The sequence below is a fragment of the Camelina sativa genome, chromosome 1 (genome assembly GCF_030686135.1).
Source record: "Camelina sativa cultivar CO46 ecotype springtype chromosome 1, ASM3068613v1".
Taxonomy (NCBI): Eukaryota; Viridiplantae; Streptophyta; class Magnoliopsida; order Brassicales; family Brassicaceae; genus Camelina; species Camelina sativa.
Window position 1 is genome coordinate 1,809,467 of NC_141880.1, and position 26,412 is coordinate 1,835,878.

Below are 26,412 nucleotides of genomic sequence, written 5' to 3' on the forward strand. Positions count from 1 at the left end.
TGCACGTTCTTTTTTCTTTGTATTAGTTCTAATAGTTTATGTATTTTTTTTGTATAGGTAATTAATATTTTGATTAAAGTTATGTAATAAGAATATTATTTATTTCATAATTTAACTTATTAGTATACCTTTAAAACATGGTTGAAGACTATCCAAATTACTCAAGTCCAACGTGTTACACATTCATGTCAGGAGCGTTACAAAATTAGAAATAAATACATGTACTTGTAAATAAAGGCTACCAAAATTGACCAGAATATGACATATCCGCTGTACTTGCTTATGTACCGTTCATTAAATTGACAGTTCTATTTTTCAAAAAATTTAATACTCAAATTATTTTACGAACATCCCTAATATTTTTTTAAATGAGCGTTGTTTAAAAAATAAGTTGAAAAAGAGGGTTGTTTATTAAATAATAAATATATGCACGTATATTCTAAAAAGGAAAAAAACTCTATGAGACTATGACAGTACAAAATTATATAAAAAAAGACCAAGATATCCGTTAAATTTGGTTACCGTTTATGAAGATAGATTTACAGTTATGTTTTTACCTTTTTTGTTTCACTATACAAACATATTCACATAATAAATAAATCCCCAATAGTTTTTTTTTTAAAACTAGTGTTATTTAAAAACTTGTTTGTCAACTTGATGATACGCATATATTAATCAACGGAGAGTATTTTTGATATCGGTGAAGACTATATATGTATGAGAGTTAGTTGAGAAAACGAAGACTCTAAAGTAGAAAACTTGAAACGGGAGATATATTAACTAACTCGCTAAATTATAGGTAAAGCCAAGCATAGTGATAGTGTAACGTGTTTCTGTTTCCAACATGCTGATGATGATGCTGCTGCTGGTAAAACAAATAACAACATCACTTTATTTTGCGTCATCATACGGTATTATATCATTCTTCATATCATTGATATGAATGAATTTTTTTCTTTTTTTCTTGTGGGTGTTTGAACATGAATGATTGATTGTTGAATATGGTGGAGAGTCAGATAAGTATCAAAGCATTGGTGGGAACAAGTGAGACCCCACCCCATCCCACCAAATCCAATGCCCATCCCAGTATCCCATATGTCTAATCACACGTTATTTTTGATCGCTCTCAGTAGCAATTAATAGTGTTGATATATAGGATTGTCAATTTGTGTACCACACTACCACTACCACCCATACTCATTCGTTGTAAATATTGGCTCCTTTTGCGGTCCTTCATAATCATTAACGAGTAAGTACCAATTGAGTCGAAAAACTCGGTTTTGTATATGCATTCATGAATCTTCTCTTTCAGGACCACTTATTGTATACTTAGAAGATTTGAATTTCCCATAAGAAGAATATATACATGAAGTCTTCCAAAACGAAGCCCGTTCCAAACAGCAATCAGATGGTTTTTAATCTTTTTAGCTAAGGCTTGTTCATCAACGTAATGATTAATTTTGAGATTAAAGAAAAGGTCTGAAAGGAATCATTAAAAAAAAAAAAAAGTGAAAAGGACAAGAAATATATCCATTTCCACTATCCAAAATTTGCCAAGCTATTAAAAGTTTATTGTTGGTGTTTTCCAAACGCAACCTTTTATACCAATACTTTTATTGAACAAGACATGTTAGATACGTTGTAACTCAAAAATTTTCCTTTTGTGGCCGTAATAGTGACATACATATCTTTCTTACAACTGGACTTGATGACTAAATCATTAATCGAGAAAAATCTCATTCTTTCGTTGTCTCTCTTCTTTCATCGTATTTTTGATGGAAATCTTTTTGTATCCTACATAAAGACATTATTATATCTGAAATTTTAATACTAAACTCTTTTACATGATATGTGTTTTTTTCTTAAGCCCTCACAAAAAATTGGCAAATGAAGGCAAGGCCACGTGCACATATTTTCTGATCTTTAACCAAATCATTAGTAGTTTTTTTTTTAAAAAAGAGATGACATCTGAAACTGAGGAATCAAAACCCTAATACATATTGGGAATGGGATTGGTTTACAAATGGCACTCAACAGGCTCCGAAGCATATATTTCTGTAGATACTCCTAGATATCAGATTGTGGAGTCTATATGTAGTTGTAAATGATCAATGAATAACACACCGAAATTCTCTCAACGATCTGATTCTCTTTACCTAATCTTCGCCACCATAAAACAAAACAAAACAAAACAGAAAACGTTTCGTTTCTAGCTCTCTCTCAAAACCCTAATCAATGGACAAAGCGTCGGTAAAGGTTACGGCACCGCTAACTAGGATGCGTCGCGTAAGCGTAACGGCACCGGTAACGGGAAAGAAATCGAGTCTTCCATGGAAGAACACGTACGGGTGTTTGGAGGAGAAGTTCCAGATCTTGAAGTCTCTTCACGCCGTCCTTGTCAAACAGTTTACGCAGAAGAGATCAGTTCAGGACGATTCGCTAGAACAGGTGAGTGATGAGAATTTCGGGTTGAAGATTGAATTGGGTCCGGTTTTTGATCTTATTGAATCCCGGGTTAGAGAGATAGGTGTTGAATTAGAGAGGTTGATGAGAGAGAAGAGTGATGGGGAGAGCGAGATTAGGGTTTTGAGAGGGGAAAGAAATGAGCTTATGGGTAAGGTTGAGATGGAGACGGAAGAGGTTAGGAAGGTCTGTGATGAGAGGGACTTAATCAAGAACCGGTTTGATTTGCAGAGTGAGGAAGCGAATCGGTTGAAGGAGTGTGTTGTTCGGTTGGAGGAGAAAGAATCTGATTTGGAGACTGTGATTGGGAAATTGAAATCTGAAAACGATAAATTGGTGAAGGAGAGGGAGATGAGAGAAGTGTTGATCGAAGTGGTAAACAAGGACAAGATTGGTCGGGAGGCAAAGCTTTTTGAGCTGAATCAAAAGGCTGATGAGCTAGCGCACACTGTTGCTGTGCTGCAAAAGGATTGTGATTCTCAAACCAAAATTAATGAAAAGCTTAGCTGCAAAGTTGGTCAGCTAAGCAATTCCCTTGCGCAAGTTGAGCTCAAGAGAGAAGAAGCTGATAAAGCACTTGTTGAGGAGAAGAGGCATGTAGAGGATCTTCAGGCAATGGTTTTAAAATCAAAGAAGACGGCTGAAACAACAGCTACAGAGGAGATTGAGGGCGAGAGTTTGCTCACAGCACAGAATATTTTGGAGAGTCAATGTGAATCATTGAAGATCGTAAAGGCTATATTCGAAGAGGATCGCGTACGGCTCGAAGAAGCTATGGGTGCTCTGAAAACAAAAGTAGAAGTCGCTGGAATGGAGCAGAGCGCAACTTGGCGATGCTAAAGAGAAGTGCATCTGTGTTGTGTGAATTACCGAGCCGAGAAAATGGACTGACTGGCGAGCAACAGAAGCGAGAAATTGGAACAGAATCCTATGCGGTGGAGCTAGAGTCGATGGAGAAAGCCTTCAGAAACAAAGTTTACATCATTGAGGAAATGAAGAAAGAAAAGGAAGTGGCACGCAAAATGCAGAACTTGTTGATTCTTCTTTCAGTACAACTTTGCCATTTTCGGTGTTGCGTCGCGTGGACACACTTGAAATAAAACAAAAGCAACCGAGGGTTTCTTTTTTGTTTCCTTCTTTTTAAACTTTTGTCCATCAATACATTGAATTGGCTCTGTTTTAAGTAGCCTCCTTTCTTTCTTTAACACCGCCTTTACAAACTCAGAAACCTCAGCCAACCATGATGACGTTATGGAAATGATTCTTATTAGGCAAGAAGTAAAAAACCCAATCGTAGCTTGTCTCTCTAAAATGCGTAAGCAAGCTTAACCTCTTGACCCGCATTCTTGAGTCCCTCTCGAATCAAATCCAAAGACGCGACAACCACAAGAAAGCGTGAAGAAGCTGAGATTGTCTTACGTTAATTGATTACGCCGTAAACGTACACAAAGTACAATAAACCTAGGTTACATTCACAATAAGTATAACCGGAAGCCCAATGTGGACAACAGAGATCATGAAGCAAGTCAACGGAAGAGAGGGCACACAAGAAAGAAACCGAACTTTTGGACTCTCGTTATACTAATCATCCTTGTAAACCGTTAGTGGTTTGTTTGGCTTGTTCAATAATAATATACACTCTTGAGAAAGAAACGAACAATATCGACTTGTTCGACGCCATTTTGACATTATCAAATCTTGTTCCACCCAATTACAAAAACTCTCCACATTCCTTTAAATCTGTATTTTAATAATAAAAGCATATAAAACTTTAATTTATCAGGTGTAATGGAGCAGACGTGGATAATATTATAATTACTTAATCATACAATTTCGTAAATCTGTTTATGATATTGGAATCTTTCGTTGTAGTTGTTGTTTAATCTCTCTCTACTTACTTTACTGTATAAAAAAAAAAAAAAAAACAGAAATAAAATACAAATTTTACAAAACACACTTTGTTATTTTACTTTAGGCTTAAAAATATTACGTACATATAATATAATTTAGTTAACAAAAAAAACAGAAAAGAAATTGAAAGTGTCTCTCTTGTTTGGTTTTGGGGTGGTGGGGGTGCTTAAGCTTGAGCAAGAAGGTAATGCAAACGAACCACTAACACATATTACCCATAATCTAATATCTGGAGGATGAAGAAGATGAACGATTCTACTTGACAATCCAATTTTGAGTTTTGGCAAATTTCTCTCAGATTCCGAGGAGGAAGAAAAAAAAAAACCAAACCCTAAGAAAAATTGTGTATCTCTCTCTCTCTCTCAGATTCGATGAGTCCGGAGAATAAATTGCTACCGAAGAGGATCATCCTTGTACGGCACGGTGAATCGGAAGGGAATCTAGACACAGCGGCATACACAACGACTCCGGATCACAAGATCCAGTTAACCGATTCCGGTTTGCTTCAGGCTCAGGAAGCTGGAGCTCGTCTCCACGCCTTGATTTCCTCCAATCCTTCTTCCCCCGAGTGGCGTGTCTACTTCTACGTTTCTCCTTACGATCGTACCCGATCTACGCTCCGTGAGATCGGACGCTCCTTCTCCCGTCGCCGTGTGATTGGTGTTCGCGAGGAATGTCGGATTAGGGAACAGGATTTTGGGAATTTCCAGGTTAAAGAGCGTATGAGAGCCACCAAAAAGGTCAGAGAACGATTTGGCCGCTTTTTCTATCGCTTCCCGGAAGGTGAATCCGCCGCCGACGTCTTCGATCGCGTCTCCAGTATGTTTTCCCTTCCTTCCATATTTTCTGATCTGTGGTGATTGATTAGTTTAGCTAAGCTGGATTCAGAATTCAGATCCTGGCCTGTGAAAGTGGCAAATGAATATTTTGGTTGAGTAACAGAACAATTACTATAAACCAAATCGATCTCACAACCTTTAGATTGATTGAATTGGTTGCTTGATGTTATGTTTCTGATCACATCTTTAGATTGTTACATTCAGTTGTCATGAAGTCTCTGATCCATTCTGTTATATTTTGCTGAAACTCTGTTTTGCGGTTTTGAAGTTGTGGTCTTGAATAAAATTAGAGGCTTGGCAAAAGCATATATAGCTCACCTCATTGCTGCTGTCGTTTTGTCTTCTCTTTGCTTTTGTGTGAATGAACTCAAGATTCGATATTTTTGCGTTTTCTTTGACAGGTTTCCTAGAGTCTCTATGGAGAGACATCGACATGAACAGACTACACATCAATCCGAGTCATGAGCTGAACTTTGTGATTGTCTCCCACGGCTTAACATCGCGCGTGTTTCTGATGAAATGGTTCAAGTGGACCGTGGAACAATTTGAGGGACTAAACAATCCCGGGAACAGCGAGATCAGAGTTATGGAATTAGGACAGGGAGGTGATTATAGCTTGGCGATTCATCACACAGAGGAAGAGTTGACGGCCTGGGGATTGTCACCAGAGATGATTGCAGATCAGAAATGGCGGGTTAACGCACATAAAGGCGAATGGAAAGATGATTGTAAGTGGTATTTTGGTGATTTCTTCGATCATATGACAGATTCGGATCAAGAGTGCGAGGCTGAGCCCACTGAAGAAGAAGAAGATGAAGTAGAGGGGAAAAGAGTAAATCTGCTAACGAGTTCAGAATATAACAATGAGGCAGAGTTATACAATGGAAAGTGCTGCTGATAATTTTACAGAACAAAAGGATACATGAGAAGAGACCATTAACTACAGAATTTGGACAAAAATTGGATTTTGATAAAGCTCTCTGATTTCTTAGTTGGTGGAAAAGTGTGTACAAACTTGTATCTGGTCTATAGATACACATCTTTATAACACCCATTACATGAAAGTTTGAAGATTCATTTTCTTGTGTCAAAGCACTTGTCTTTGTGAAAGAAAGTTACAAAAAAAATGTTCCCTTTATATGTTGGCTAAGAAATCTTGAATTATTGGAAATGATCCATTTAATCAGTTTTTATTATGTCTGCATAAGGAAAATGATAATGGTAAATTTCTCAGTTACATTGCTATAGATTTTGAGACGACACCGTCTCAGAGTATTTACCGGTGAGAATGTGTAGCGTAACAAACCGGTTTGCAGCTTCAGTGTAGTGAATGCCGTCCCAGCTAACATATTTAGAGCTATCAATGCAAGGTTTGGCGGTTTTTATTGTACCATTTGATGTTGCTGTCTCACCGCAACCAACCTGATCATCGAAGTTCAGTGGCGGTCCTCCCGTTCCACAGCATACCATTATCGAATGATCAAAACCTATTATCAGACCAGAAAAGGTTTCAAACAGTGAACTAATACTTTCTAATCAGAAGAGTGAACTAATAATAATACGTGTACCGTATTTGGAATGATTCAGAATGAGGTCGGATTTGATCGAGAAGATATCTACGTATGTGAAATGGGAACCGGGATATAGTTGAGGTAGTTTTTTGAAAAGACCATTAAGCTGCAAATTGAAAAGCTGAGCAGCTTGGTTATGGTCACTGACACAACCAAACTCATCAAGCTTTGATTTGTCTTTCCCAAATAGTGACACAACTTGAGCCAAACACCCAAGTGGCCCTGTGTTGTGTATCCAAAAATTTCTTGCTCCTTCTGCATATAATCTCTATATATATATATATTAAAAAAAATCAGTAAACAAAGTTTAATAAGAGTGGTAATACTTATATGACTTGGTTTAGGTACTTAAACCTATTTCTCATATAAAATTCAAATACTCTCAATTCTCAAATTACTTGCACACAAATTAAATCATCTTATTTTGAATAACTGATATATATCTCTCCATACATTTTTCAATCCGAAAACATTTGATTATTCATGTTTTTATTTATTTATTATTCATGTTACAAATGTAACAAATCGTATAATATCGTTTCATCTAATATATTGTTGTTTTCAAACTTAGTGACAACTAACCTGATCTAATAATTTTCGCCAGCTGAACTAAGTATGTTTTAATTAAACAAAGGAAAAGATTCATGCAAAAACACTGACCGTTATTCCATCTTGAAATATATCCAAGATTGTAGGAATCAGAGCAAGAACTTGATCAAATGTCTTGGAGTAAAATGCTCCGGCAAGATCATTTTGTCCGATGTCAAACATATATAATCCATTTTTGAAATAATATTCGGACGGTAAGTATTTTTCGAGCTCTTCATCTGAAAAACAAAAGATCAAATTAATGAAATAGAGAAACTGATCCAGGAGATGTTGGATGCACACATCATTCGCCCTAGCGTGAGTCTCTACTCCAGTCCGGTGCTATTAGTGAAGAAAAAAGATGGAGGATGGAGGTTTTGCGTGGACTACAGGGCATTGAACACGGTGACGGTTCCATATCGGTACCCTATTCCTGTGATTGAAGAACTTCTAGATGAGCTTAATGGTGCAGTGGTCTTTTCCAAGCTGGATCTCAAGTCGGGGTATCACCAGATACGGGTCAGGAGTAGTGATGTGGCCAAGACAGCCTTCAAGACGCACCAAGGACACTATGAATTCTTGGTGATGCCTTTCGGCCTTACCAATGCTCCATCCACCTTCCAGAGTGTGATGAACGACCTGTTTAGACCCTATCTCCGCAGGTTCGTGCTGGTATTTTTTGATGATATCCTAGTATACAGCCCAAGCCTCGAGGAGCATCTGCAACACTTGGAAATTGTTCTTCGGCTACTTCAACAAAACCAGTTCTATGCCAACCTTAAGAAATGTTCGTTTGGACAGACCAAGGTAGCATATTTGGGTCCTCGGTACTAAAGGTCTTCAACTAAAGTCTAAATTGTTGATGATTAAAATTTTGGTATAATATGATCTTTATTTACCTTGATGTATCAGTTGAATGACTTTGGACTTAAAGGTGATGAATTGAGAGACTTGAACACCAAAACCAAAGGGGCTATACGATGCAGCATTTGCCTTCTGAATCGTTGACCCAGCCGCTGCAAAATTGCAGCCTCTCCGGTAACTTTGTCGGCTTATCGAATCTAAATAAGGTCTCAAATAGGGCCGATCAATTGCTTCCACTACAAAAACATAAAAGCCCATTCAAAAACTTGTCATGTTAATTAATTTATCATTCATAAGTAAGACTCCATATATACCACCACCTCACAATGGGTAAGTTACATGAGCGTGAAAACAGCGTTATATCAAAAGTCATGTTTTTCAGTCGACTAGTTTGTTGTAATTCTTGCAACACTTCTAGTAAAAAAAAAAAAATATATATATATATATATATATAGAAACGATGAATGATGAGATTACGTAGAAAATCGACGATGAGACGTCCATTACAAAATCTTCCGGAAGATGGAGGTTTGAAGTAGGTTTGTCCATAGGAAGGCTGGAGAAGGAATCCAAGACCGGATGTGAGTTCTCCGGTGTCAGAGTTAGAGTCTCCGAAGTTGAAAACCGCCGGAAAATTATGAGAAATCGGAAAAGAACCGGCGAGATGAGGCAGAGTATGAGAGATGGCTACAAATAGTGATAATGTAAGAAAAAGGTTTTCCATGGCTGCTTAGTCAATTTATTTTTGGTCTTCTCATTAAATCATACAAATACACATTTATATATATATAAACTGCATACATTTGTATCCATAGATAATTAAAAAAAAAATGTAAAATACGTCATATATATCTTTGTATGTATACGTGCGTGAGTGTAGTAATTATTGAAAGTGGGAATGTATTTTGGTTGGAAATATGAAAAGAAACAAAATGATCAAAGTCCTCTCGTGACAATCTTTTGTTTTTTTATACAAGGAATCACACATCAGTTTGATAAGGCTCGATATATTAAAATTAACGGTCTTAATTAGACTTAGAACCATTATGAGTAGAGATTATCAACGTACGGGTGGTTTTATGGTCTGAAGATAAGATAAGTGTCTGCAAATGATCTTGACTTGGATCTTAAGTCTTTATGATTGTGTATACTACTGACTTTGCATTAAAAGTATTTATTTTATCACCCATTAGACCAAACTATTTCATGCGTGTCTGCGTGAGCAAACGTGAAAGGCTTATGGTTTCCTATCCCCTTTTGAATTTTGTTTATAATATATATATATATATATATATATATATATATATATATATATTTTTTATTATATCAAAAGATCAAACGTGATACTTATATATATATATATAATTTTTTTTTCTTTAACAACAAATATAAAAAGAGCCAATTGGGAGAGGAATCATTTACATAAGTATCAACATGCGATTATAATTTTTTAAAATAAAAAGTCGAAGATAAATTTTATATATATAATAAGATTGCATAACAATTTATATTAAAAAAAAAAAAACAGAAAAGAAAAGGGAATGCAGTGTCTAAAATATATATATGATAGAAAATTTCTGATGTCAAAATCACTATTCTTAATCTGGAACTGTTGTATCAATGTGGTGAATAGATCCAGGCATTAATTAATTAAGCTCTCATAGTTAAAGAGGTAATTTGCATATAGGTGCGTGTCGTTTAGGTTTGGCCCAATAAGGCCTGGTAAGCCCAGTATCCTTTTTTTACTGTTTTAGGTTCTCTACCAAAAATCTCGCCGGGGCTTCGCCATATCGTGTCCAGATAATCGGAATTTTTGAAAAGGCAATGTAACGATGAGGAAACCACCAACAGTTACAGTGGGGATGACGAATTCCGATTATTCAACCACGATTCCCTATCTATACTATTAAATTGGGATCTCTTACGTTATTTTCAAGCGCTTCTATTCTATTTTAGTGGCAACACAAAGTTGGTAGGAGTATCTTTTTTTCTTACTAAATTCCAAGCAACATTATACAAAAAAAAGATTAAAAAAAAAAATAATTGAGATGCGTGCAAGGTTTCTGTCCAAATTCTTGTCGTTATTATCTTTTTGGGAGGTTATGGTGGTGTTGTTATATTGACACACTTTACACTTCACTAGTTCACTTACTTTAGTGGTATTATTAATAACTAAACTTGTAATCACAGAGACCAGAGTTGAGAGTTCCGCTTTGGTTTGATCACCGTCTTCAATGACAGAACCAGAGGTGATTCACTCATGGTCTGCACCAAGATCTCTCAGCACCAGCCTCATGTACTCCTTTTCTCAGGTATCTTCCCAACTCTTTTTTTTTTCTATTTTCTTGACAATTTATTTATCTAAGAATATGAATGTTAGCTCTAAAGTTTATGATCATCCAAAAACATGAGATCCCTAGAAACAGTCACTGTGGAAACGCTTTGGTCTTCTTTTGGAATTTGATGTTGTGTCCATATTTTCAGAGAGATGATACTGAAGTTGTCGATGAGCCATTATATGCAGCTTTTCTTAAAGCTACAGGTTTTGATAGGCCATACAGAGACGATGTTCTCTCCAAGATGGTATGTCTCTCTATATTTAGTACCTGATTCGCATTTAGCCTTACTAGTCTTTCTTTGAGTAAACCAAGTTTAATTTTCAGCCTTGTAATTGAAATAGGAGTGCAATGGAGATAAAGTTGTGAAAGATGTCATATATGGATCAGGATCAAAGAAGTACCGGTATTGTAAGGTGAAAACACTGTTTGAAAAACTTCAAGAATCATATTTTCACACAGTCTTTGTTGTCAATTGTCTAAAAGATAGTCTATTGTTCTGTTTTTTTTTTTTTTTTTTTTTCAGCATATCTCGAAACAAAGGCTTTTTGGTTTGCCAAGTGAACTGATGAGTAAAGGAAAGCATTTCATATTGATACGCAATCCTCTTAACATTCTGGTTAGCTTTCTCATCAAACACCGGTTCTATGCCTGGATCCAATGTGCTTTTAAGATCTCTTGTTCTTTAGTCAATGTGTTATCTAATGTTTTATCCTTTTTTGAAGCCTTCTTTTGAGAAAATACACCCTCCATCGTTTCTCGAATTAGGCTTGGGGGAATTAGTCTCTATATACAGTGATCTATGTCAGATGGGAACTCCACCTACAGTCATCGATGCTGATGAGCTTCAGCGAGATCCTGAGGTTTTGTTTCTGTAATATGTTAAACATGCCACAAAAGATTTCATTTCCTTTAATTGTTTACTGTCTACTCCGTACATGTGTTATGCCATCCATATATATGCAGACCACATTACGCGGTCTTTGCGATGATCTGGATATTCCATTTCAAGCTTCTATGCTTAAGTAGGTCCTCTCCTTGGCTTTCTCTTGGATGTTAAAAATGTTGAAACTATAATTTCTCTTTTGTTTCTTATGTTTTTTTTTAAGATGGGAAGCTGGCCCTATACCAGAAGATGGAGGATGGGCACCATGGTGGTACAAGAGTGTGCATAAATCAACTGGTTTCTCGTCTCCAGAAAAGTGTCCTCGGGTAAGGCTCTGGTTTGCTGTGGTTAATGATTCTTCATACGATCTAAACATGTTCGGTATTCTTGTTTTTCAGTCATTCCCTCTGTCTCATTACGATTTGTTGGAGCAAAGTCTACCCCTTTACAACATTCTTAGGAGCCATGTGAAGCACAGGTCCTCCCTCTTGAGCAGTCCCTTGCCTCCTCCTAGTCTCCCGGTTCCTGAAAACGCAAAACTTCTTGCATGGGTCGGTGATGAGATTCTGCCTCGTGATATGGCAAAGGTGTGTTTGAAATGTGGAATAACACTCAACAATTCATGTTTGTGATTTGCATTTTCAACACTGATCATTATGTTCTTGTTTAGGTTTCTGTTTTTGACTCAGTTGTACAAGGCGGTGACTCGGTATGGGAAGGACTTCGGATTTACAAGGGGAAGATATTCAAGCTTGAAGAACATCTAGATAGGTAAGAACTGTCAAATGCAGAAACCAATAAGCGAATTAACAGAGTTTTCTAAGCAATCTTGTTTTATATGTTGCAATACTGGATTAGGCTATTTGACTCAGCAAAGGCCCTGGCTTTCGACAATGTTCCAGCGCGTGAAGAGGTAAGCTTCTGAGTTCTGATGGTCGTTATGCTAAGTTTTTTTCTGTTAAAACGAAGTTACTATGATAGCTTTATTGTGGCAAAACATGCAGATAAAAGAAGCAATCTTCACAACTCTCATAACAAATGGTATGTTTGACAATACACATATCAGGTTGTCTCTAACTCGAGGCAAAAAGGTATATTACATTTATTTCAAGTTTCTTTGAAACCGATGTAAGAAGATTTAGTCTAAAGAAAACTATGAAACTTGTTTGATTAAGGTAACTTCTGGAATGAGCCCTGCGTTTAATCAATATGGATGCACACTTATTGGTAACCTTTCAGCTTTATCCTAACCATCATGATTGGAAAATGATTACTCTGGAGTTTAAGCTTGCATGAATAATTTGTGTTCTGTTCTTTCAAATAATGCAGTGCTTGCCGAATGGAAGCCTCCGGTGTATGACAATGATGGTGGAATTGTGCTGGTGACTGCAACTACACGCCGCAATTCACCTAATGTATGAATTTGGTTCCACATTTATCTTCATTATGCCTTGTCTGTCAAAATTGTTGATTTCTTTGATTCTTTTGTTCTGTCAGAATTTGGATTCCAAGATTCATCACAACAACCTTCTCAACAACATACTAGCAAAGGTACTGTCTTCAAAACATGAAAGTTCAAAAAATTGACATTGCTAATGTGAGATTAATTTCTTTGCAACGGAACAACTAGATTGAAAGTAACAATGCGAATGCTGCGGACGCCATTATGCTTGACAAGGATGGTTATGTGTCTGAAACCAATGCAACAAACATTGTAAGTATGCCATTGATTATTCATTCATCCACACGCTTTCGTAATGAAAAGTCGATGGAAATTGAAAAAGCTCAAGTTTTTAACATATTTACTTTCTGTGATGCAGTTCATGGTGAAGAAAGGCTGTGTTATTACTCCTCACGCAGATTACTGTCTCCCAGGCATAACCAGAACTACTGTAAGGAGAGAAATTCACATTCTGTTATTGAGGGTTTATATAAACCGTTCTTTCTTTTTTTCGATCTTTCTAAAGGTCATGGAGCTTGTGGTGAAAGAGAAGTTCATCTTAGTAGAACGAAGAATCAGTCTCTCCGAATTCCACACAGCTGATGAGGTTCTTTCTGCTTGGTCAAATTGAGTTATATGCGCCTTGCATCTCTCTCTCTCTTTCTCTAGACAAAATCTGACAATGTTTTTATTTTTCAGGTTTGGACAACAGGAACTATGGGAGAACTAAGCCCGGTATGTAGAGCCTCTAGTAGGTTACGAATAAAACATTTTTTCTGCACCTGAATCGATGACATTCACTAACCAAAAGATATTAACTTTGTAAAGGGGTGTAACTTAAACCATGGAAAAAATAATCATTAAGCATAATCTCCTCTGTTTCCCTTTTTGTCACAGGTTGTGAAGATTGATGGGCGTGTGATTGGTGACGGAAAAGTTGGACCGGTAACGAGAACACTGCAAAACGCTTACAAGAAACTCACAGAGGATTCAGGTGTGCCAATACCTACTTACCAAGAATCCTGAAAATACAAAACAAGAGGTAATCGAAATTGTCTATAAAGATATGCATCCATCTGACTAACATCAAACCTTAAGTTGGTAAGATATGCATACATGGTACATCAAACTTCTGTGGTTTTGATCTAATCATAATTCATAACTTATCAAATGCCTTTCTAAAGTAAAATAAAATAAGATTTGATATTCCAAATGATTCAATTGGGTTTTACCGGTTTTTTAAGGATTCAACCACGAGGGAACTTAGTCAAAAAAGCATTCAACATTCACATGGTTCAGTTGTTTTTTTTTAGGGAAAAACATGAAGCTTTTTATGCCATATTTAATAGATTTCGTTTTCACATAAGTAACAAACTTTTTTTTCTCTTTAGGATACCAAGTAAGATTGTGTTGGCCTTCTTCCCTGCAGTCATTTCTTCTTCTTACTTCTGTGTCTTGGCACAAAACGGCGAGTAGTTTATGCGTGCTGTTTTCACTTCTTTAAAAAGTCATAAGTCATAACTCATAACTATTATTATTGGTGACCAAAAAACAAAGTCAGCGTTCGCTTGTTTGACCCGACGAGTATGACCAATTTACCAATAATAAAGCCACCACGTATCGACCGTTGATTCTTTTTCCTTTATTAACAATCAAGTATTTATTTTAATTAAAATCCATGCTGCTATATATATTAATATAATTGCAATTTGCAATTATATTAGAAAGACGAAAAAGAAAAAGTAGAGGTCAAGTTAAACTGTTAAAGTTAGAATAAACTTATGTAAATTTTTTTCCCCTGGATTACTTATCTTTTTTTTTCTATATATCGTAGTATGGAACATACTTTTCAAATCTGTGAAGTCATGAACGTTTTTATAACTCGTAATAGAATTTTAATTGATTTTGAAGATCACTTACATTTATTGTGTGAGATAACGCGATAGGATTGGGTCGCGTTCTGTCGCCGGCGGCGGGAGTCATCTTCCTTGATAATAAATTTAACTCACAACGCAGCAGACCCACAGGGGTCCAACTCCAACAACGTTCGCTAAAGTGTTTGATTTATGGGAGCCGAATATATTTATAGAAAACATTCCAACTATTCTTTATTTAATTTTGTTGGTTTGTCATCATTTATTTTTCGTCTTTTAAGATAATACTGTCAAAGCTTCATGATCAACGAGTAAACGAGTTTTAAAGGCATAACTTTGCTGATGGCCTTTTAAAAAGAAAAGAAAAAAAAAACACACACACACACAAGTTGCTATTTGCGAAATACGAATGGCTTAAAAAATTTCTTCTTTATTCTATTAATTGGAGAACCCGATTCTTTAGGACTTTTGTCGTCTCTTTTGAGTTTCTTTTACTTGAGTGGCAAGTATAGATTTCTAAATTTTCTTTATCACAAGATATTTCTGTTGATAGAAATAACTTTTTTTATTATAGAATAAATAAGGGAAAACAACTAAATAATTTATGAAAATGAGTCTTCATGTTGGCATGTATGAAAGAGGTTCCAAAATAACCGTTGAAACTTTTTAACCCAAAACAAAAAGTCCTTTCCGTGACATCCAATTAAGTGAAAACGACAATTGAGAAGTTTAAGCATAGTTTTAAAACAAGAAATCACCAACAAAAATAGCTGTCCCAAATGTTATCCAAACATAGCTCCTCGTTATAAAGTGGTAATGATGGGTCAAAAAATCTGATTGTTACGCATGCAAATGGATGGCTTATGTATATTAAGGCCTACAAAGGCGTATCAGCGTATGTCAATAAAATTAACGAGAACTAAAATAAATGATAGTACATACTTTATAGGTAGGTATTCGATAAAATTAGGCAAAGACTTCCATTCAACAAAATTGTGGAAACTATGCAAAACAAGCCATGAACAAAAATAGAAGGTAAAAAACTGAAAAGAACGATGCTAACACTTACAACTCACAAATACATGCACTTCAAATACAATTGTGTTAGGGATGATGTTTCATAATTCATAGAACTAAACACCAAACTAATGTTTCTATAATTTGAAACCAAACAAAAGAGAGAAAAATTTGCAAATGAAGTAGTATATAATTTATAATAGTGTGAAAAGAAAGAAAAATTAATATCCACTGATTGGAGGAACCTTCCTTTGTGCCACGTGGAAATCAAAGACTGATACAAATACTGACGTCATCACTTATACACATCTCTCTTCTTCTGTGAATCTTCAAAAACTCCCTTTTACGCTATAATTAAAACTCACTTTCTTCTTCTCCAAGAGCCAACAAAAAAAAACACACAAACGGCAAAAAAAAAAAAAACATGAGAAGCTCTGATCACAAGAGTCCACATATGGGGTTTTCCGGCGTTTTGCCGATTGTTCTCTTGCTTTTATTATCATCGGCGGATCTAGCGGCGAGTCAGGCACAGCCCGGTCCAACAAACCAACCTTACAACTACGGCAAGCTAAGTCCAGCCATGGCTGTGATCGTCGTGATCCTTATCGCCGCTCTCTTCTTCATGGGGTTCTTCTCCATCTACTTCCGCCACTGCTCCGGCGTACCAGACGCCGGCGTTTCTCCAGCTGGCGGAGTTCGATCCAGAGGAACCGTCAACGCGGCAGCGCGTGGTCTTGACGCTTCGGTCGTCGAGACCTTTCCCACGTTCTTGTACTCGGACGTGAAGACGCAGAAGCTTGGTAAAGGTGAGTTGGAGTGCGCGATTTGTCTGAACGAGTTCGAAGACGACGAAACGCTGCGTTTGCTTCCCAAGTGTGATCACGTGTTTCACCCTCACTGCATCGACGCTTGGCTCGAGGCTCATGTGACTTGTCCTGTTTGTAGAGCGAATCTTGCTGAACAGGTTGCTGATGAAGGTGAATCGGTTGAACCGGGAGGAACTGAACCGGATCTTGAGTTGCAGCAAGTGGCCGCGAATCCTGAACCGGTGGTTACTACTGCTCCGGTACCGGAACAATTAGTGACGAGTGAAATCGATACGAGGAGATTACCTGGCGTACCGGTGGATCTCAAACGAGTTAAATTCTCGAGATCGCATACAACGGGACATTCGGTGGTTCCGCCGGGAGAATGTACCGAGCGGTTTACTCTCCGGTTACCGGAAGATGTTAGGAAGAGGATAATGAATGATTGGGAATTAAACCGGTCGAATAGTCTTGTGAATCTTCCAAGGGGAGGGAGTTCGAGGAGAGGTAAAACGATTGATCGGACAAGGGCTCGGTCTGACAGGTGGCTGTTCCGTAAAACGCCGTCGTTTCTATGGAGGAATCGTGATGATGGTTCTATTAGGCTAGGTAGTACCGGAAGCGTTCGAGCCAATGCTGTACCGAACTCAACCGGTGGTGATTCGGTACGTGGAGGAGACCGGTGGGCTTTTCTAAGAAATCCGTCGTTTCTGTGGAGGAACTCTTCGGTACATGTGCAAAGAGGAGGAGTCAATAAAGACGGCGAAGGAACTTCGGTTAAATCGGCCGGTCCAAGTGGCTCAGCTAGCGTTTCGGTGAGATTACCGGTTTAGTTGACTTTGCTTTTTAGCCCTTGTAACTACTTTTTTTTTTTTCTTCCATTTTTTTTTGTTCATGTTTGGGATTGTTGAATGTTGATAAACACGAAATACATTTTCCTTAATTCTTTAAAATTATTGAATTGTTTAAAGTTTTTCTGTAACGTCCATATAAAGCCAGATACGACAATGCGATTTACTTTTAAAAATTAATGTATTAAAAAAAAGGCATAAACAAATATAAACGGACAGTGATGAGGTGCGGTGGTGTGCAAGTGGGTAACTCGGGCTTTTCAATATAAAAAAGGGTCGTACGTATTCCTCGACAAAGAATATTATTAGCTTATCTATCCCCTGATTTAAAAAAATATTATGCTAATAGAGTATAGTTTTGTTTTCCTCGCTTCGAATAGAATATAGCTATCTCTCAGTTTCTTATCAAGTACAGAAGTATACAGAAGACAAATCAGTTCATCATGTGTTTGGTTCTTTTTAACCAGAGTTTACTTCATATTTTATCACACGAGATTACTTGTCGTTTGAATATAAAACACCCCACTACGCTTTATAGAAATAGATCCATATTCGTGGAACGTTTTGAGAAAAAAAAAAATTTAGTCCTTTCTAGATGAAATAATACACTATTATAGATAATTTCATGCAAAATTTGGTTTTATATGAAAAATTATTGACCGCCAACTATGTTTCCAGTCAGGTCACGGATCTCATCGGGTTTGAAATTTTGAATGATCCATTAGTCAATTTCCATCCAGAAGGATTTAATTAATACTATAGTTAAATCTATAATACTGTGTTTCACATGTGAAATCAATGCGAAACAGATCCATCGTATTTGGCTCCATTAACCTTAGTATAGTATAGTATTTGTCCTCTTTAATTTAAAACACGTTATTATATTACCAGTATAAAAAAAAATTACACCTTATAATGAATTAATGAACATGGTACAACTACCAATTACTGGGCTTTGGGCTTGTAAAGTTTAGGCCCAATGAAGCCTTCGTTCCTCCAATGTGGAGGAGGAAGTTGATAACGAGAAAACCGAGTCCGGGAAAAGAAGAGAGCTTTTGGGAGATTCGATCAATCAATGGCGAATGAAGACGACGAGGGTGAGAAATCCAGAAGCGTTCATCAACAGATTGCTAATAAACACAAAACCCAGATCTTAATTGGTGTGCCATCGTACCGGGAAGTTTTGGAAAGCTCGCAGACGAAGTCCACGCCTCCTTCTTTTTTCAAACCTTCCCAGAGTTTCTCTCAAGCATTCGCTTTCGTCAAATCGTCCGACGTTTACTCTCCTCCTCCGCCTTCCTCAGCCGCCGCCTCTTCTTCACATCCGCCGGGCGCTTCTCAGGTGCCCAGTTCAAGGTGTTTTATATCTATATATGTGTGTGTGAATTGCTTTTGGAATTAGATATATCTGTTGATTTAAAGGCTTTCCAAATTTTAGATTAGTTTGATCAACTTCTCTGGAGTTTGAGATTGAAAATTCGAAACCTTTACTGTTTATAAACCTTTGTATGGCTTATTGTGATGATAGCATTGTTTCTTGCAATACTGAAAGCTTCCATGTGTTGCTTTTGTTTGTAGCCAAACGTTTCAAAGTGATGGAGCCTCATCTTCTTCTACTAATGGCTCTTTACCATCAAACACAACTCAAACTCGTAACGCAATTCTCGTTAGTAATAGACAGGTGAGGAGAGACTTAAACCTCCAATGATTTTCAGTTTTCCATCTTCTCCTATTGGAACCCATCGGAGTTGTATATCTTTTGCAGAAAGGGAACCCGCTTCTTAAACATATCAGGAATGTGAAATGGGTTTTCTCAGATATCATTCCGGACTACGTGCTTGGTCAAACCTCTTGCGCTCTGTATTTAAGGTGAAAACTCTGATACTTTTATTCTCTATCATTGTGTAAGATTCAAAAAATTTTAATCACATTCTAACGTCACACACTCACACTAGAAATATCTGAATTCACTGCAGCTTGCGGTATCACCTGCTACATCCAGATTATCTCTATTTCCGCATAAGGGAACTACAGAAGAATTTCAAGCTCCGTGTTGTTCTTTGCCATGTCGACGTGGTAAGTCTTAAAACCATATTTTGATGATATATCTGAAGTGAAATTGCTGCGATCATGTAGCATTGCATCTGATGTTTTCATTAATGTCTCATGAATCACTTATGCACAGGAAGATACCGTTAAACCATTGCTTGAAGTCACAAAAACTGCTCTACTTCATGATTGCACTTTATTGTGCGCCTGGAGGTGTCTATCTATATATCTATCAATCAAGTTATTAGCAGCTAATATGAAAACACATTTTCAATCTCTCTGCTTCTCGTGAAATCTCTTGCAGCATGACAGAATGTGCCCGTTATTTGGAAACGATAAAAGTCTATGAAAACAAACCCGCAGATCTCATCCAAGGCCAAATGGATACAGATTATCTTTCACGGGTATGGACACTCTTTTAGGCTGCTCTATTTGATTTATTTGTCATCTTTGTAAATTTTCATGGAGTATATTTGTTGTTTGCAGCTAAACCATTCTCTTACAAGCATCCGACATGTGAACAAGAGCGATGTAGTTACACTTGGTTCTACATTTGGGGTTGAGCTAAAACAAACTTTTTCCCGAGATATAGTGACTTTTGTGATTTTAATGATTCAGACTAATATTAGAAACCTTAAAAACTTGTTTTATGCAGTCTCTTGCTCATATAATTGATGCATCCATGGAAGATTTAGCTCGTTGTCCCGGAATTGGCGAACGTAAGGTACATTTTCCTTTGTCTATTATTATCCGAAAATCTCAATAATCTTGTGATAGAAGTCTGAAGTCACTGTAAAAATCTCAGGTGAAGCGTTTGTATGATACATTCCATGAGCCTTTCAAGCGTACAACTCCAAGCTACCCGACTGTTATTGAACCTACAATCCCGGAAGCTCCACTTCAGAAAGATGTGAACTCAGAGGAACCTGTTGAAGAAGACGAAGATTTTGTGGAAGACTCGAGAAAACGCAAGAAGAAAGAGCCCGAGAAAACTGTGAAGATCGCGCTCTCAGCTGTTTTTGCTCGATACTCGGATAGACTCAGCAAGAAGAAGGAGAAACAGAAGGAGAAAGATACAAGAACAGAGTCAGAGGATTAACACAATTTAGTTCCTTGGGTAAGTTCCATTGTGACCATATTCCTTGAAATAGTAACATAAGTTAAAAGTTTAGCTTTGATGAGTCTAATTTGTGTGATATCTGTCATAAAATTTGTTGATTATTGAAGCCTCTGTGTATTAAATTTCAGACAATTGTTACTAATTTGTTAGTTTTTTTCTTGGTTTGGGCCATGTTCAATACTTTTATGAACAAATGTAGGGTTTCTATGCTACATATGCGAGAATCAAAAAGAAGACGCGCTATATTATGTTAGTTTGGTTTCGAGTTTAGGATTCAATTTTACTAATTAGGTTTGATGATTAATATATTAGTTTGTGAACAAGAATTAGGTTTGATGATTAATATCTTGTGAACAGAAATTAGGTTTATCTAGTTTGGTCTGCTTTGTATAGAGTGCGTGTTAAATGCAATTCGACCGTTTAGCAGCTTTTTGCAATTAGATTTATTTTTAAAGATTTGTGGGTTCGTTGACATGTTTCAAACGCGTTTGTCAATGTGTCTTGTCCAACATCGACACAAACACTTGAACTTTGTGCACCACTCTTTGCATTATTATCAACAAATATAAGTATTTTATTTTTTCTTTTTCTATACATTGAAAAGAAAAAGCTTTCGGTGTAAATGGTTTTAAATTGTAATAGACAAAAAAAAGTAAGTAAAGTTGCAAAAGACTGGTAAAAGAAAAGTGCAGACAATATTTCAAGTGTAAGTAAGTGAATCAATCGGTGGATGACTCATGAGAGACATGGGTAAACAAGTAAAATCAATATTAAGTAAAAGGTTAATTCTTTCGTACATATGTTCTCTGATCAGCCAAAAAGATTGCCGGTCCATTCGGTTTAAATCTTTCAATTGGTGTCCTATATAAGAGGAGTTACTTACAAGTGGAAAGAAATAAAGTTAGAGCAATTATAATTTCCTTTGCTATTATATGATTACGAGATTATCTACATGACTCTTTTGTAACAGAACAACTCTTGATGTGTATGTAGATGTATGTATCTGAGTTTAATGAGAGTAAATAAAGTTACTGAGGATGTTGGAACATGAGGGGGACAAAAGTTAAAGTTTATGATGGGAGGAAAAGAGAGATCAAATAATAATAACATTTTTTTTTGATCAAAATCAAATAATAATAACATTAAGAAGAAAAAAAACAGGAAACTCTGCTACCTATATACACAGTAGTATATACATGATTCGTAAACAATGTATGTGCAGTTTTCGGAATCTGACTTCCCTCTTTTTCGGACGAAAGCAGATGTTTCATTCTGCTTCATGTCTTATTAGCCAAACCCAATAAAGTATTTTGCGTTACTTCCCCCTTCTCTTTTTCTTTTCTTGATCCTTGGGATTTGCTCTCTTTTACACCCTTTTTCGGTTTTTGCCCCAATTTTCTTCTTTTCTTACGGTTTTTACCCTCTAAAACCCTTCGACCCCCTATGGATTCTATAACCCGTAGACCAAAACGACGTTAGGGTACACGAAAACAAATTCGCAGACTCGCAGTTCGGCTAAAGCTTGTTGAAACACGAGACTTTGATTTGTGTGTTATACACAGTTTGTTTCAGAACGTCCATAGTTTGAGATTAATTAAATTGAGGCGATATAACTATTTTACAAACAAAAACAAAACAAATAAACGTTTTCCATCACCTAACTTTCATTCTCACTGTTACTCGTTAGTCGTTACCAACCAATTTTATGGCTTTAACTCTTTTGGGTTGGAATGTACTATATAGAAATACAATAATTGCAAGATATTTAATTATTCCCCGCTTATATAATTTTGTATGAACCATCCCATATAGTGGGTAAGTTCATGTGAATTTTCTCAATAAAATAAAATTTGTTAAAACCTAATCAAGATTAAAAAAAAACAAAAAAAAAACAACAAGAACCACTAAAATCACCATCTTATCATCAACAAGAATGAGTCATTTGAAAAAGAGATATTTTAGTGATTTGTCACTTATGTGGTATGTAAGGGTAGGTGTCCTTGCAAGTGAGGGTATATAGGTCTATTACACACATATATATGTACACTCATATAGATTCAAAAGTTGATGCATTTGTACCTAATTCCAAACAATACAAAGCTCTCTTTAATAATTATATATAAAGAGACATTGATAGATACCATGTACATGCTATATTTATTATGTACTCAAAAGTTTGTGACCCAATTTTGGATATGCAGTCCAAAGCTTCCAGCTGTGGACATCCATCCTTACAATATTACCATCTTCTCTTATTGAGTCTCCCTCTCACTTTCTTTTCTTTTTTTTTTACCATAGTTTTTAATCATTCATTTTCCTATTGAAAGATTCTTTCAGTTGTTTATGACTTCATCCTAGGAGACTAGGAGGAGTGAGCATGACTTTAAGCAACAATAGTTTTTGCAAACCACACACGGATTAAACACCGTGTTGAAGCCCAAAGCGCACATGATGCAACACGTACGAATCGAGTTTCTTTGCAATAGAAATCGTACATATATATCAACACATTGACTTTAGATGAATCTATGCCATGTCAATTACCATTTTATCTTGTTAATTTAACCATATTATATTTTCCATAAGTTATATTTGTAATCCAAAGTTATATTTGTAAAAATAATGTAATAATAAATATATAGACATCAAAAGCTAGTGAAATTCATCCAATTTTATGTATGTGTTAGAAACGTGTGGAGTTACAACACCTTCGATATTAAGCCCCATAATATGATATGATATGAATCATAAAGCTTTGTTTAACTTTTTGTGTTTTCACATTTTTGATGATTTATTAGAAATTCAGATTTTGAAAAAAAAGATATTTTTTTTTTTCAAAATCTGAATTTCTTTAATAAATCATCAAAAATGTGAAAACACAAAAAGATAAGATCTCTATATCTGTTGGGGAGTGATCTTTTTTTTAAGTCAATTCATCTATCTGTTGTCCCAGTAATAAGATATTGTGACCAATATATATCTTTTATGGTAAAGAAAAATATATAAAAACGTGATTCGAAAATATTCAAATATATACATGTGCTTCTTGTATGCTTTATACATGGATCTTGGCATACAGACGAAGATAGGAGTGGGCATGACTGGATTGCGTCTATCGGTGATAGAATCCTGCACATGGGGCTAAAAGGATCACGCATAAGCTTATTCCCATTACATGCAGAGTTAGATACCCTTATTTGGGCTATGGAGTGCTTATTAGCGTTGGACTTGGATAAAATCCTTTTTGCTACGGATTGTTCAGACCTCCTAAGGATGACGTCTAATATCGAGAATTGGCCGACCTTTTCATCAGAATTGAAGGATTTTATTCATTTTGAGATAGATTTGCTAATTTTAGTATTAGATATATTTCCCGAGAGGATAATATCCGTGCCGATAAACTTGCGAAATGTGCAAGAGCACGAGGTTTCTGTTTTTCCCATGTAAGCTCATCGGTACCTAATTAGCTCTTTTTCGAAGAAAGTCATCTCCGATAACTTAATATATGGGGTCTGATCCTCAAAAAAAAAAATACATGTGCTTCATGTCTGCGACTGCAATTCAATGGTTTCATTGCGAAATAAACTTATAGTTCTGACGGATATATTTATTTCAAAAATGAAGTCAAAGGTGTTGACAAGTTTGCTTTTTGTAATTTGATTTGAGATTTAGACTACTAACAAACTTCGTCTGTATTCCCACACGGTATCTTCCCATTCGTCATTTGACCTTCCTAACACGTGAAACATTAAGCTCTTGTGTTTGTTCTTTTTGTTGGTCGGTCGTATACAAATCCCTATTTTCATGAGAATATACTTAGTCATATATTATGTCTATACCTATATATTTATTCTGTTTAGAAATACTATGCATTTGGCTAGGGTCGGTTAATTTAATTACTCCAATTAAACTAAATGTTATAAGATATTTGACAAAACAAACAGAAATATACTCCTTATGAAATATTAGGTCTCAGTTGCAGCTCTAGTTGGTAAAAATGTAGAACGACAGAATTAAACTAAATGCTACGTTAAGTCAAAATGCTTTTAAAAGTTAAACTAGCTATGAATATGTAAAACCGTTGAAATCATATATTCTTATCGTTTACATAATTGTATATATACTTAATAAATATATTATTATACTATTCTACTAGAATTGCTAATAAAAACCTGCAGTTGATATGGAAGCATGGTTCGTACAAGAGGAGATAAAAGCTGATGACAAGAATCAAATTGCTGGCAAGACAATCGAATTGCTGCCAAGACGATCATATTGCTGCCAAATATACATGTGAATCTTTGCAGTAATATAAAGCTCTTCTTTTAAGTTTTTATGTTAATTTTTAGATGAGAAAAGGGTAGATATTTCTATAATAATTTAAAAACATTTTTTTTTTAAATGTCATTTAATTGTGATACATGTTATTGAATTTGTTTATTAGATGCGTGTAGAATTCTTAATAATTTCGTGAAATGTTCAGATAAAGATTTATTTATAATGGAACTATATAAATGGATTTGTTTTATGGCTTTTGTCACATAGTATAAATATTTTCAAAATGTTAGTATCTGATAGGTTTTTTGTTTTTGGTTTCGTCTCTTTTTATGACCGTTTGTTTTCTATGTAAAACTGATGAGTTCAAACGAATATTTTAATTTTTAATATCGTGTAGCCGTTACTTACGCTAAACGCGTTTGAGTTATCTTTAGTACCTTCACTCTTTACTGTTCCAGTATATATGATCGTCCAACTCTATATGTATTAACAAATAAACTGAGATTTGAGCCATAACATACGAACCGACATTTAAACTACAAATCTCACTTTGATAAACTTATTAGAAGCTAAACCTGGCATTTTTTTTTTTGACGAGGCTAAACCTGGCTTTGAATAGAGTAAGATGAGGAGGATTTAGCATAGGTCCATGGCGTCTAAAAAAGCAAAGACAGAGTTCATAAAACAACAGTTTGATTTGGATACTCATTGGCATGTGCTTCAAAAATACCACACATCTTATATAATGAGTCCAAAAATTTATCAATTTTATTGATTAGTCAAAGGTGTATAATAGTGGTGTACTAAAAGCAAGTAAAAATGATAATTTTATGATAAAGTTTTGTGGGAAAAAAAACACAAAGGAAAAGTAAAACCTTCTTTAAAATAATAATAAGAAAAAACTGTAGAAATAGTTTAGAGCTATGATAATACTTAAACAGAGTTTTACCACGGTTTTGCTTATCGAATTCTAACGCTCTTTTATAATAGCAGTATATTTAGAGAATAAGAAATGAATAATTGAAGAAAATAACCAAAGTGATAGGTGACAAAATAAATTAAACTGACAGCAACGTTTGGTCACGAGTTTGGGTTTCTTTCTCGATATAAGACGAAAAACAACAACAGAGAAAGATGATAATTTTATCTAGAGGAAAAAAAAAGGGGTCTTAAATTTAAATACCGAATATGATTGCTCAAAAACCCTTAAACAATTCTTTTTTTTTATATATCCCGTATGTTTCTGACATATATATAATTTTGTTTTTTTTGTCTGTGTGGTCAAAACATATATATATATAACTTTCGTGTGTTAATTTGACTTCTAAGGTTGCAGCATGGACCGACCTGCTATGCCTATCTACTATGTACACGGTTCGCTTGCGATGACATCCGAATCTATATAAGCTTTTATGTATAATCATAGGTCCGTCCTCCGTCGTCAAGTATGTGACTACACACCTAAACGTTAGTTATGTTTTAAAATATGAATAGTATTCTTTACTTGCATCGGTTTTG

At 35.7% G+C, this 26,412-nt stretch overlaps 5 protein-coding genes, 1 long non-coding RNA gene and 1 pseudogene across 10 annotated transcripts; 5 read left to right on the top strand and 2 right to left on the bottom strand.

The window, feature by feature from the left end:
• The first annotated feature begins 2,093 nt into the window (after positions 1-2,093).
• Positions 2,094-3,668, top strand: LOC104709412 (uncharacterized; annotated as a pseudogene).
• A 638-nt stretch (positions 3,669-4,306) lies between these two features.
• Positions 4,307-6,384, top strand: LOC104709565 (phosphoglycerate mutase-like protein AT74). Its single transcript, XM_010426174.3, has 2 exons — positions 4,307-5,193; positions 5,615-6,384. Exons 1-2 carry the CDS (start codon positions 4,746-4,748, stop codon positions 6,109-6,111), a joined length of 945 nt encoding a protein of 314 aa, XP_010424476.1. The 5' UTR covers positions 4,307-4,745; the 3' UTR covers positions 6,112-6,384.
• Positions 4,406-5,491, bottom strand: LOC147949458 (uncharacterized). The gene is made up of 2 exons (XR_015564376.1): positions 5,350-5,491; positions 4,406-5,277 (listed from the first exon to the last, which is right to left on the bottom strand). It is a non-coding gene; the product is annotated as an uncharacterized LOC147949458 (long non-coding RNA).
• LOC104709492 (GDSL esterase/lipase At3g05180) lies at positions 6,354-9,174 on the bottom strand. Of its 3 annotated transcripts, none has more exons than XM_010426111.2 (5): positions 8,714-9,174; positions 8,272-8,472; positions 7,445-7,611; positions 6,782-7,052; positions 6,354-6,700 (listed from the first exon to the last, which is right to left on the bottom strand). In XM_010426111.2, exons 1-5 carry the CDS (start codon positions 8,958-8,960, stop codon positions 6,456-6,458), a joined length of 1,131 nt encoding a protein of 376 aa, XP_010424413.1. In that variant the 5' UTR covers positions 8,961-9,174; the 3' UTR covers positions 6,354-6,455. The 3 variants fall into 3 exon arrangements, with proteins under 3 accessions (XP_010424413.1, XP_087318847.1, XP_087318878.1); XM_087462721.1 differs by having other exon boundaries at positions 7,445-8,092; positions 8,714-8,995; XM_087462752.1 differs by having other exon boundaries at positions 7,445-8,100; positions 8,714-8,995.
• Positions 9,175-10,030: 856 nt separating this feature from the next.
• LOC104709637 (branched-chain-amino-acid aminotransferase-like protein 1) lies at positions 10,031-15,104 on the top strand. Of its 2 annotated transcripts, none has more exons than XM_087450258.1 (20): positions 10,031-10,548; positions 10,721-10,819; positions 10,917-10,988; positions 11,099-11,191; positions 11,298-11,435; positions 11,539-11,597; positions 11,682-11,784; positions 11,857-12,045; positions 12,129-12,229; positions 12,317-12,371; positions 12,463-12,549; positions 12,634-12,685; positions 12,788-12,873; positions 12,956-13,009; positions 13,089-13,172; positions 13,279-13,350; positions 13,426-13,506; positions 13,599-13,634; positions 13,797-13,941; positions 14,846-15,104. In XM_087450258.1, the coding sequence occupies exons 1-19, from the start codon at positions 10,471-10,473 to the stop codon at positions 13,923-13,925; spliced, it is 1,668 nt and encodes a 555-aa protein (XP_087306384.1). In that variant the 5' UTR covers positions 10,031-10,470; the 3' UTR covers positions 13,926-13,941; positions 14,846-15,104. The 2 variants fall into 2 exon arrangements, with proteins under 2 accessions (XP_087306384.1, XP_087306378.1); XM_087450252.1 differs by lacking the exon at positions 14,846-15,104 and adding an exon at positions 14,291-14,530.
• Positions 15,105-15,877: 773 nt separating this feature from the next.
• Positions 15,878-17,549, top strand: LOC104709709 (E3 ubiquitin-protein ligase ATL6). The gene has a single exon (XM_010426301.3). It carries the CDS (start codon positions 16,215-16,217, stop codon positions 17,427-17,429), a length of 1,215 nt encoding a protein of 404 aa, XP_010424603.1. The 5' UTR covers positions 15,878-16,214; the 3' UTR covers positions 17,430-17,549.
• Positions 17,550-18,376: 827 nt separating this feature from the next.
• Positions 18,377-20,810, top strand: LOC104709795 (DNA excision repair protein ERCC-1). 2 transcript variants are annotated; one of them, XM_010426375.3, is made up of 9 exons: positions 18,377-18,803; positions 19,026-19,128; positions 19,213-19,316; positions 19,424-19,523; positions 19,633-19,709; positions 19,801-19,900; positions 19,983-20,054; positions 20,152-20,220; positions 20,302-20,810. In XM_010426375.3, the coding sequence occupies exons 1-9, from the start codon at positions 18,523-18,525 to the stop codon at positions 20,593-20,595; spliced, it is 1,200 nt and encodes a 399-aa protein (XP_010424677.2). In that variant the 5' UTR covers positions 18,377-18,522; the 3' UTR covers positions 20,596-20,810. The 2 variants fall into 2 exon arrangements, with proteins under 2 accessions (XP_010424677.2, XP_019100047.1); XM_019244502.2 differs by having other exon boundaries at positions 18,469-18,803; positions 20,152-20,215.
• Positions 20,811-26,412: the final 5,602 nt, after the last annotated feature.